Here is a 12,349-nt window from a genome sequence, read left to right as displayed (position 1 = left end):
GTAAAAATTGAAAATATGAATTAGGCTTGCTTTCATTAATTGCTCTGGAGTAAAACAATTAGGCTGTAAAGGGTTGCAAGAAGATGACACTACAGGCTACATCATCTAAAGCTGGAAAGACCAGAGTAGTAGAACCTGGAAAAAAAATAAATCAGCTTTTTACTAACTGCTAAAAAACCTTGAAAAAGACACAAACAATTTGGCCGCAAAGAGGTCTTAAGGTATTTTTTTCAGTCAGAAAAGTTGTAATAATTATTTAATATCAGCTGGTAATAGACATGTTTCATCGTGGCTGGAGACGAAGACAATGAAATCAGAGGAAACAGATGATCAGCCGCCTTAATTAAATGTTCTTCACGTAAGAAATTGGTCAGAAGTGTCTCCATCTTGCATAATAGAGATTAACTATTTTGAAGAATTTAAAAACCACTTCACACAAGTATCCCAACTTTTGCTGTTTCCATTAACGTTTTCTAATGTCATACTTTAAAATGTGTTTAAGAATCTGCTGTTATTATATGGCCCTGACTGTCAAGGAGTTTTTACTGCCTAAAATTACTAAAAGAAAAAACAAAAAAAAACAAAAAATGGAAGAAACATTAAAATTACGGAACTAACTATACTAAACCAAAATTAGCCCTAAAGACTTAACTGTAACAACCTGTGATTTCAATAACTACTGTCGAGATATATATTTATATATATATATAAAAACTAAAACTTGGCCTTAAATTATTTTTTAACCATTCTTATTTTATAAGCTTTTGTCTTACACATTCTCAAACAAGTTCATCACCTACTGGATCTACATGTTGAAATAAAACCATCAAGAAGCACAGGACAGGACTTACGCTGGTCTTCTTGTCTCAAACAAGGTGAGTAGGATCTGGATAACACTGACAATTGCAGATTCATTCTTCTCCTTGTCAAAGATATTAGAAAGCAGCTGCTCCACCGTCTCCTGCCTGAGAAGAAGAACAGACTTGAAAACAATGGAAAAGCAGACAATGGTAACTGCTGGATACGCTGAACAAAAGCAAAAACGGCAAGCAGACAAAAGCTGACCTGCATCAAAATCACGGTGATACTAATTGGACCCTAATGAATTGAAGATGTAAATAATTAACTGAAAATCGATTGATTGCATTAATAATTTAATGAAATAAAAACATATAATCCAATGCGGCAGAAGATAAAAAGAAATGTATGTTCAAAAATGGGCCGGCACGGTGATGCAGTGGTTAGCGCTGTCGTCTCACAGCTAGGAGGTCCTGGGTTTAAATCTCAGCCTGTGGTCTTTCTGTGTGGAGTTTGTATGTTCTCCCTGAACAGCGTGGGTTTTCTCTGGGCTTCCTCCCATAGTCCAAAAACATGCTGAGGTTAACTGGTGATTCTAAATTATTCGTAGGTGTGAATGTTGAGTGTGCTTAGTTGTCTGACACTGCGTGGCCCTGCAATAGACCTGTCCAGGTGTCCCCTGCCATCACCCTACATCAGCTGGGATAGGCTTCAGCCGATTTTGTGGGAACCAGTAAACATCCCTGGTTAAAAATGGCTGTCAAAGCATGTGGTAAAACTATACAGTATTTTATTCATGTTAACATTTAATCGATTATCAGCTGCTAAGGTGGCCAACTATCGGTTCAGAATACTGTTTAAAATTTGGATCCCTACAAAAAATAATTAATTAGTCAGGGCACGGTGAAGCACTGGCGTCATTAACCAGTTTTGTTCCTACAATACTGATTAGATGATTTAATGTAAAGACAGATGCATACTTTTCAAGTGTGGCCAGAAGTGGGTCAGGCTCAGAGCAGCCCTGGACCTGGAACATCTGGTCTCTGCTCAGTCTGATGATCTCACACAGTGACTGGGAGGCATTGGAGTGTCTCTGTATCAAATAAATAAATAAACAAAACAAACAAAATAATAAAAAAAAACCCACAGACAAAATGGAGGAGCAATAAAATGAACCATAAATATTGAGTCACACTTGGTTAAAATTAGACCTATTCAATCCTCCAATTCAAATAAAAACTACTGAAAAGATTTTTAAAAAATGTACATTTATATTCATCTTCATGTATATTACAGGTCTCCAGATGGCGACAAAGTTTCAGTGAGTACACAAATTCTCTATTAACTATTTCTATTACATATTCATTGCTTTAAAGGGTTAACTGAAAACAAAAACATGCCCATTGCCCACATGTAAGTTTAATATCAGGATGACCAGTGGTAGGAAATGGCAAATTATGGATAAGACTCACATCTTCATCTTGAGAAGACTGTACCATGTCCACTAGTCTCTGAATCACCTTTTCCTCATTGAGCCACTAAAAGAAGAGAACAGAGATTCTAAGGACAGCATAAAATTTCAGGAGGAAAATCAAAACAACATCAAAGCATAATCATCTACGGTGTAGCAAGTGGGGAAATTTTGTGCATGAAATAAGCGTTGGTAACAGCAACAGCAAGTCCATTTCTCCCTTTAAATACATGTAAGACAGCATTAAGGTGGATAGTTTAGAAAGGGTCTTTACCATTTCCTGAATAGCTGCTATTGTTTAAACTGTTTCAAAACATGAAGAAAAGACCGAGGACATCATCTGCTGGACTTGTTCTAGAACAGGGGTCGGCAAAACATGTCTACTTGTGGCTTTAGAAAATATATTAGTGTTTTAATTTAAATGTATTTTATTTTAGTTTGTTAGTTTTTAAAATGTAATTCTTAATTTGAAGATTTTTGTGAATTTGTAACATTGAAATAAAATGTGTTTAATTTTTTTGTCGCTCAAAATATGCGTCACAACCGCTGATGTACGACATCCGCCGGCATGCGCAGTGTTGCGACCTTGGTGACTTTCTTGCTAAATGTGGCGACTTTCCAAATCCTCTTGGCGACTTTTTTTTCTTCAAAAGCAACTAGTGACAAATCTAGCGACTCTTTCTGGTGTTATTGGAGACGTTTCTGGTGTTTTGGAGACTGATGTGAAACACGCATCGTTCTGCAGTTCCTGTCCTTAGCGAGCAGCGGTGCTGCCGTGAGCTCCTCCCGTCCCAAAGTGCTCACAGGCAGTCAGGAGTCTGGTCAGCAGTCACAGCTGCAGTCAGCAGGACAACCACAAGTCATTTTTACTTTGCTGCAGGTGAATAATTTAAGATCAGCTTATTTCATGTATACAAGGAGGATTCAAATAGACAATGAGTATTTCATTTCAAAGTAACCTTCAACCCAGTGTCTTTTTTTTTTTTTGAGTTTAAAATGTTTTTGTTGCAGAAATGAAATTTCGTTTTCTCTGTAGTAGTTCATTGATTTCAGAAATGCAACACACTATAGTTATTTATACATAGCATAAAGGTAAAAAATGATATATGCAGCGTTATCTTCATTTTAGATGTCAAAAGGGTTTTGTGGCTCCCGATGTTTTCTTTTCCGTGGGAAACGAGTGTGTAAGGTTGCCGACCCCTGTTCTAGTAGAAGGCTTCATTGAAATACATCAGTGAATAACAGCAGTGTGAAAAAAAACATTTTTGCCAGTAAATTCTAAATAGCAGATGCCCTTAACAAGTGTTAAATGAACTATGCCAGATGACAAATTCGTTATCTTGTTCTTGTGTGTTATGAGGGTCCAATGTACACAGCCTGACAAGTCAACAGGTGGAGGTAATCACTGCAAAGCTGAGAAAGTGTTGTGCTGCTACCCACATTGAGAACGTCTTGTCGTAGTTGCTGTGGTTCAATGCAGGTGAGCATTCTGAGCAGCAGGTCCATGATGGCAGATGTCCCGATGTGTTTGATCATCAAATCTACAAAGTCCTCCTGCTTCCGCAGAAAATCCACTATCTATAAACACAGACGACATTCCCCTTGAAATCAGTCCACAAGGATAAACTGCTGTGTTTCCGACAAGACTAACATTTTTAGAGCATGTGACCTGATTAAAAGGGATAATGACATGATGGTATTGTTTCTGGAAAAGCCACATTAGGCGACTTGTATCCTGTTCACAGACATAGCACCCTCCTCTCAGACTTACCTGTTCAGGCTTGCGTCCTATAAGAATAGATAGAACCTTGGAGAAGAAGCTGGCTAGGAGGGGGTTGAGAGGCGGCTCATTCTGGAGGAAGCCATATAGTTTCATCAACAGTTTTTCATCTTCTCCCAGTCTGTCATTGATCTGGCTCACATCTGATGTAAGCAGTTCACATGATATGTTGGGATACCTGCAAAAAAACAAAAGCTGTGTGAGATGCAGCAGTAAGATGTTTCAACAGTTGCAATAATGTTATGTAACATGCACAAGCTACAGTTGTGAAGAAAAGCTTCCATACACTTGTAAAGACCATGTATATCATGACACATCTTAAGTTTTTAATAACTCCTATAACTCTGATTTTTTTATGATGGAATCTTTGTAACACATGCGTCTTTGTCAAAAAAACATGCATTATTTAGATTTTTTTAATTATTTTTTTTAATAGATATGTTACAGGTCTTCTGGAAAAATGACCATATATGCTGGGTCAAAAATATACACAACAATGCTAATATTTGGTTAAATGTCAATTGGCTATTTTCACCTCAACTAGGTGTTTGTGGTAGCCCTCTTCAAGCTTCTGGTTGTATCTTTGACCACTCCTCTTAACAGAATTGGTGCAGTTCAAGTAAATGTGTTAGCTTTCTGATACAATCTTGTTTCTTCATCACAGTCCACAGGTTCTTGATCGGGTATAAGTCAAGACTTGGAAAGGCCAGTCTAAAGCCGTAATTCTAGCCTGATTTCATAATTTCTTTGCTATTTTTGATGTGTGTTATGGGTAATTGTCTTGTTGAACTGCATCCAAGACCCAACTTTCTGGCTGACGATTTTAGGTTTCCCTGAACAATGTGGAGGTAATCCTCCTTCGTAATTATTTCATTTACTTTGTGAAAACCAAGTGTGGCAAAACAGTTCAAATTTGATGAAAAGCCACAAGTATGTCGCCTTGGGTAATTTTCCAGGAGAAGTTTTATCAAGCACAATGGCTGTCCATGGGAAGAACTGTGCAAAAATGGCACAGTAAATCCGCAATGGCTAACTTCTTGTGGGTCTCATGGTATGGCTCCAATAGGTCTGGACATGATACATGTGCCTGCCATATACCCATGTCTGAGACCCATATAACATACAATTTGTCATTTTTGATGCATATGTAAAGTTTAATGACTTTGCCAGCACCTTTACACCTTAAAAATGTCCTTAACTTCTAAGAATAATAATTTCCAATACAATATGGCCTTTGCACTGCTCAGGCCCTAATAATTCTATCAGGTACAAGAGGGCATCATACCACTCAGTGCTCAGACCCTAACAAACCAGGTACTTCAGTTTGTTCCCCATTAGCACCATTTTCTCTTACTTGTATTTAACCTTCTCCTCAACATCAGTATTGGGCTCCTGTGTGATGAAGGTGACCAGGTCTTCCATGCACTGTGGTCTGAGCAGGAAGTCAACCAGTTTGTGGTTCTGGGCCTTGCACTCCTGCAGGACATCGTCCTCGTCCATTACCTCTGTAAGCGTCACATCCTCCTTCTCTAGCAGTGTGTCAATGTGGGATGTGGTGTGGAGGTCAAATTTCCAAAACATTGTGGTTCTAATGAATAAAAAATAAAACAAATATATCACAAAGTCAATAAAATACATTTTGTGCAAATGCAACAAGCATGTGCCATTACAATACATACAAAATGACATCCTCAACCAGATATGACCAGAATTTGAGAATGGTAATGACTAATTTGAGGGATCACTTAACAGGTCTTTCTTCTGCCTACCAGTGAGTATGTTGGAGTCCAGACGGAGCTCAGGTTACAAAGAGGTGTGCTCTAGTCTTTGGGAGTTGTGGCCCATTCCAGGCTAGCCAGATGGACAGGCAGGCAGGCAGACAGTGGTGATGGACAGACTGATGAAAAGCACACATAAAGCAGTTCAACAACACACACTTGTGATAGAGGCACAGAACCAGATGGAGACATGTTTTTATAAAGATGTTCCACTGATTTTCATGTGGCCATTACAGCAACTTAAGAATTTTACTTAAATAAAAAAAAGGAACAAATCATTCACACACTCATAAGAGTAGAGAAAACAGTTTTCTGTTTGTACTGTCCTACAACGCACACTAATTCTCAAAATTCAAAGATGCACTTTCTTCGAATGCAAGTTGGCCAAAAGCAGCTTTCTCATCTGTTGGAATGTGACTCGTCCTAAGACACAGCAAGAGGCAAACATTGTGAGACTTTGCATAGCAGTATAGGGTGGTTTGGACATTTAAAGAAAACTTATATGTTTGTTTACATATATTTGAAATAGTTATCCTCACAAGTGTTCCTCACCAAAGACATATCATCTTGTATTTTTTTTCTTCCCCTTTAATCGACACAACATAAAAGAAACCATCAATGTCAAGAAGCTTGCTATTCAATCTTCATTCATTCAGTCATTCATTCATTTATTTATTGTCTAGGAAGGTACGAAGATATACCAGGCATTTTATATTATGAGCTATATCAAATAATAGAAACTAAATAAATTGTCATGATGTACAAATGAACTAATGACTGTTTTAATGGAAAAGTGCTTCTCTATAAGAAGCAGCCTCTATGGAATTACACACTTCAGGACCTCATCAAAATTTCCCGACGATTTTGTGAATTAAAGGCTCCTCCTATTTAGTAACTTAATATGTCAGAAAGTACTGCTATTTAGCCCCTTCCAGACATGGGACGTGGAACGTTGCTGGCTTCATCAAGCTGCTAATGTGACAGCATTCTGTTATTAAAGCACCTTTCAGACGTGTCACTTTTCCGGTAGTGTTCCTGACGGCTGCATTCAGATAAACTCACCACATTGTCAGAGAGCGCCTGCAGGCATGATATCTGTCATTCACATGAGACTAGTCAATGCACCAAGTGATGTGTTGTGCAAAATAATGCAATCATAGACTAAAACTAAACTAAACTGAGAACAGCTGACCAAAGTGTCCAGTTTACCAACAGCCAAGTTCATTTCTGATTTCAGAGTATGACCTTCTGTTAGATCCTGATTGGATCTGTTCCCATGTCAGGATAATTGGTAGTTAAACCTAATCAGTGAAGTTACTACTGTTGTTCTGTGTGTAATGCTCACAGCTCTGTCTCTTTGGAGATACTCGTGGATCCTACTGCTGTCTGATGCTGCTGGTTTCTAATAAACTACAAAGAAATATTCTTCAATAGCTGGAAGTATAACTGCCATTCTGTGTGACACTTCACCTGGCTTGGACTGATCTGCTCTACATGCGCTCTCTGGGATAATTTGTATTTATAAGAATTCAATTAGTTGTCGGCGCTGTTGCTCAGTGTGCAAATGTGCACAACTCCCTCTCTTTGGAGACGCACATATGGATCCTGCTAATGTCCGATAGTGCAGGTATTAAACAAACTTGGAGCCAATGCTCTCAAACAGCTGACTTCTTGAAGGGAAAAACACTTCGATTACATTCATTATTGGAGAGTGTCTTTAATCTTTACATTGTTTGTGACTGTTCTCCTCGCAGTAAGGTTTTATTTCTATGGACGTTTTATTTTGTTGTCTAATAGATTTGAAATTGTTGGGGAAAGTGCATAAAAAAGGTGTGCTGTGATTTTGATGCTGAAATGTGGAAAAATCCTTCCTCAAATCACTTTACACAACTCAAAGTACCACAACTTGTGTGTGTCTATCCATTACGGTGACGGTTCAGTTCAGTATTGAAAGTGATACGGAAAAGATTTTTGCAGACAAGCGACATGGGAATGCATTCACAGATGCAGCCGACTCGTTTAGTTACCGTCAGATTAATGTAACAGAGTGCACGTCTGAAAGGGAAATTATTTGTTGGTTCTTGAAAGAAATTGACTTATGAACAAAAACATAGTTGTCAATGAGGTGAACTACCAATGTATTCTTTTTTTTTTAAAACGAAAAGACTATTCAGACCGTCTGTGACACTACAGTCCCAAATCTCTGATGACAACAATGCAGATGAGGAATCAGCAGGTCATCTTGCATTGAAAAAGACAAACTTACTCTCTGAACAGGAATGACTCACACGGTTCACACGGCTGAGATGTAAAGACAGGAGCAAAAACATATGTACTGTTCTGATTGTGGACCCCACGTTAGAGTGCAAAATTGCATGTGTCGAATTAACCACAAACTTAACACATGAACCGATCAGAAATAGCACAAGGTATAAACCAGGGTTGTCATGTTTTGTGAGACATCATCCCTCTTCCTCTGCCTCATGCTGCTCAAACAAATCTTATGCCAAATAAGAGGAAGTGTCTAAGGGCCTCCTTAATTAAAAAAAGTTACAAATATTGAACAGGCTGTCTCTAAACATAGTACAAAGTCTGAACATACAACATTTTTAAACATTATAGAACTAATTCGTCCATCACCGATAGCGCCAATGACACAGACACTCCGTCTTAGGTTGACAGAGGCACACACACAGACCGCTCCAAAATCATGTAGAACTTTCACGTATGCTGACTTTTTCCTCAACCCCTTCGTTCTGCAGTTTTACATTAATTACAGATTGAAATGCCTGTAAAAATACAACTTTACTGCAGTGTATTAGACAGAATCTAACACATTAAAGAGACTCATCAATGCACCAGTAAATGCAATTTGGGTTTTAATTTAAAGGTCAGCAGGAGTTTAAGTTGAGTTTTTTTTGCTTCTAGCTGTTTGTTACAGTCTTTCCTCTGAGTATATTACATACCTGCAGCATCAGACAGCAGCATGATCCAAGAGTGTCTCCAATTATGCATGAGGCACCAAAGCTGTAATGTCATTATTTACTTCTTACTTGTAAATTATCCCCCACATAGAGACAGGATCGATCTATCAGAATATAATGGTAAACGGCACTGTGCATTTTTCTTAACGTAAGTCAGGTCACATGTCACTAATTGTGGGTATCATCAAGATTTTAACAGTACTACTACACTACTATTATTTCTGACTGAATTTATGAATGCGCATCTAACGAAACACTCAGATACAAAATGGTCATTTTTAATCATAATCAATCAACCCATGTTTGTAAAATTAAGTTACCTCTGTGTGAGGGGTCTAACCTGCCAGCACACATAACATCTGAAGCAATCAGAAATGAACTACAAGCTAAGCAGTCGAAAGATGTACATTTCTCCACTTGTATGTGATGAACTTTGCTGGATGTTGCCACAGATTGATTGCGTTTTCGCTTTAATGCACACAAGACTTGTTGCACTTGTCGGAATGAGCATCGACTTTAACCTCTGTTACTGCTGCACTTTTTCTTTTTTTCCCCACCAGCAAACACATTCCATTATGTGCAATAACCATGACTATCTCATCCTTGTGTATATAGTCTTCTTTAAAAAAAAACAAAAAAAAAAACATCTTCTGTATATAATGTTTTTTTCTCTTGCAATTTTTGCATTGTGTGTTTTCTCTTTCCTACTTTTTGCACTGGGTGTTCCCAACTATTCTTGCACTGACTGTACACTTTTTTTGGAGCTGTTGTAACAGTGAACTTTGCCCACTGTGGGATCAATAAAGTTTATCTTTATCTTTGTCTTTAATGAGATGTAAAAACACTTTTGAACATTTACTTCTTTCTTCCAGTGACACTAAGAGCAGGGTCTCCACACGTGTGCTGCAGCCTTTGAGAGCAGGCTAGCCCACCCCTCCCACACTGATGCTGGTTTACTGTACTGGCTAAATGGGGTCAAATCGACTATCTCTGTCGCTGGCCTTTAACCTCCTGCTCTACCAACATCATCTGCACTACGTTCACAGCAATGAATATAAGCTGCCTTGTGTACAATTATAGTAGGTAGCTTAGTCCACTAACAGTATATGACAACATTTTTCTTTATCCTCAATTTGCTTTTGAATTCAGAGGTTTTTTTTGTTTTTTTAAAGAATGTTTTAGAGTTATTTTATATGCTACATTTTTAAATAATCTTTTCATTTTGACTAAGTGGTTAATTTTTCTGCAACAAGACAATTTCAGAACATATCATTTTTTACTTTTTAGTGCAGACTTTAAATTGATTTCTAGCAATTATTTGTTTTCTCCTTCAGATGCAAACACTTCCTGACTTCCCATGGACAGCATATGCAGCATGTTCACAAAAAAGACAGGGTGAATAAACCGCATTCATACTTATATTCAGAATAGTGAGTTGGTACCAAGACACTGCATCAGATATGCTTGACAAACATAAAGGATGCCTGCTACTTAGATCTAAAAATCACTTTGATCATGTGCAGACCAAATACATCTGTGCTGTTTCGGCTTTAGTGTTAGATCAGCAACACTGTCCACTACAGGCAAAAGTACAGCATCACACAGAGATTATAAATCGAGCAATAAAACGTATTATTGTGAAACCTTAATAAACCCCCTAAATACAGTGAAACATATGCTAAAGACCAAAAGCATTATAATAATGTGAGTAACCAGCAGAGCCTTTGGGAAAACAAACCTTTCTCGAGTCTTCAAAAGCCTAAAACTTTAAAACAGTGTCAAAGTGGAGGCCCCAGCATACTTGCAAATCATGGGAGCGAAATAAAGTCGATCGAGACACGAACTCTACTGACGGCCCAGGTAATACTGCCCGTTAAATGTCCATACCTACTCAAGTAAAATGACCAGAGTGTTTTAATTAGAACCGTCACAACGTATTGATCTAGAATCATATGGTTAACTAATTTCCATTTTCCAACTCTGAGTCAAAAGACTGAGCCAAATGAAGACGCTGTTTTGTCGCTGGATGCAGCAGTAAGCGCAAATTATGAGCATTATGAGCCATTTTCCAGCTAGCCACCATTCGCAAGCAAAGTGAACATTCTTAAAAACAGGATGGCCATATTAGATCCACTTACTGAAACCGCAGTAAAACAACATTTAGAACTTCACGCCATTACCTGGCTTACATAAGGTTTCGCTGACTAACGTTTGCAGTAACGTCAATCCATTTACCTACAAGGGCCCAAAACAGACTACTGCTAACGCAACAGAAACACACCGGCTCAGGCAAACTGGCTAACGTCACTAGCTATTGTTAGCTAAAGTACTCCCCTCAAATAAAGATTACACTAATGTTAATGACAACGTCCCACTAGCAGATATTAATGAGTAATAGGGCTAACATTAACTGGTTGAAAAGTTGGGCAATAAAATGACAATATGTCTCAGCGGTATCTAATAACACTTGAGCTGCTATGTTAACGTTCCCCCTGTTTTAGCTAGAGACACACTAGGAGTGTCTGACAGTGTACTGTTAAGATGGCCAAGTATGCTACTTGCTAGCCAGCTAACGTTAGCCGGCTATTTAAGACTGCGGGCTAATCGTCTCTTCAGCACCAAGTGCATGGGCTGGCAAGTGTACCTACCGGTAGACAACGGCAAACGGCGAGTCACCAGCATGTAGCTTATCTCGCCATCAGCCCCTGGCCTTAACAATAGGAACAGAGAGATTACACGAAATTCCGGTAACGAAAATGAAGCGTTTAAAACTGATCCTGACAGGCGCGAAACGGTAGATCATCGGAGGGCACTTTTCAAGATGGCGGTTCCGTCAACTTCAGCGACCCCTTCCCCCACTGCATCGGCAATATTTGTCACTCAAACTGTCACTGCAAAACTATTGGTTGTAATTCCATCGCTCAAACCAAGCCTTGAGATTTCATTGGCTACAGAGTGTGTCTCTTCAAGGCGTCATATAACCGGGGTGTGTGTATTCTGTGCCCCGGCAAAACGGAGTTTATGTAGTTTAACTAAGCATGTAAAACACTGAAACTCACGTCGAGACAGATGAAGAGAATAACGCATTTAGCTGTATCTCATCTGGTAAATAGTTGTATATGGGGGAGAATTGGCTGATAAAAAGCATTAACCCCGCCCGCGCATTTGCTTTGTACTATAAATCGAACATACTTGCACAGTTCAAGCAGGCCTGTGGGTCGTTGAGAAACGCCCAATTTAGTAAAGGCTCTGGTACAAAGAGAGTAAAGAGTGAGCTAATGATAGATAGATGGATAGATATATAGATGGATAGATAGATAGATAGATAGATAGATAGATAGATAGATAGATAGATAGATAGATAGATAGATGGATAGATAGATGGATAGATAGATAGATAGATAGATAGATAGATAGATAGATAGACAGATAGATAGATGAGACTGGACATATTTTCAGCTACAAACTATTGCAGAGCTGGCGATACTGACATTAAAGTGGTTAAAAACAGGAAGATGAATACATTTATAACACTAAT

At 38.5% G+C, this 12,349-nt stretch overlaps 1 protein-coding gene across 4 annotated transcripts in view; it reads right to left on the bottom strand.

Moving 5' to 3' along the window:
* ppp6r3 (protein phosphatase 6, regulatory subunit 3) overlaps positions 1-12,349 on the bottom strand; it is a 35,179-nt gene that overhangs the window by 21,263 nt on the left and 1,567 nt on the right. For 3 of the 4 annotated variants that reach the window (XM_008294449.1, XM_008294451.1, XM_008294452.1), the window contains exons 1-8: positions 11,460-11,657; positions 5,819-5,946; positions 5,404-5,637; positions 4,041-4,227; positions 3,710-3,847; positions 2,271-2,336; positions 1,779-1,891; positions 852-965 (exon numbers count right to left, since the gene is read on the bottom strand). In XM_008294449.1, coding sequence (XP_008292671.1) covers positions 852-965; positions 1,779-1,891; positions 2,271-2,336; positions 3,710-3,847; positions 4,041-4,227; positions 5,404-5,630 — 845 coding nt within the window. In that variant the 5' untranslated portion in view covers positions 5,631-5,637; positions 5,819-5,946; positions 11,460-11,657. Of the gene's footprint in view, positions 1-851; positions 966-1,778; positions 1,892-2,270; positions 2,337-3,709; positions 3,848-4,040; positions 4,228-5,403; positions 5,638-5,818; positions 5,947-11,459; positions 11,658-12,349 lie in introns of those variants that run through there. The other variant, XM_008294450.1, reaches the window with a different exon arrangement.

The sequence above is a fragment of the Stegastes partitus genome, unplaced genomic scaffold (genome assembly GCF_000690725.1).
Source record: "Stegastes partitus isolate 25-593 unplaced genomic scaffold, Stegastes_partitus-1.0.2 Scaffold964, whole genome shotgun sequence".
NCBI lineage: Eukaryota > Metazoa > Chordata > Actinopteri > Pomacentridae > Stegastes > Stegastes partitus.
Note: the sequence above shows the minus strand (reverse complement) of the source record. Positions and strands in the feature narration are given on the sequence as shown.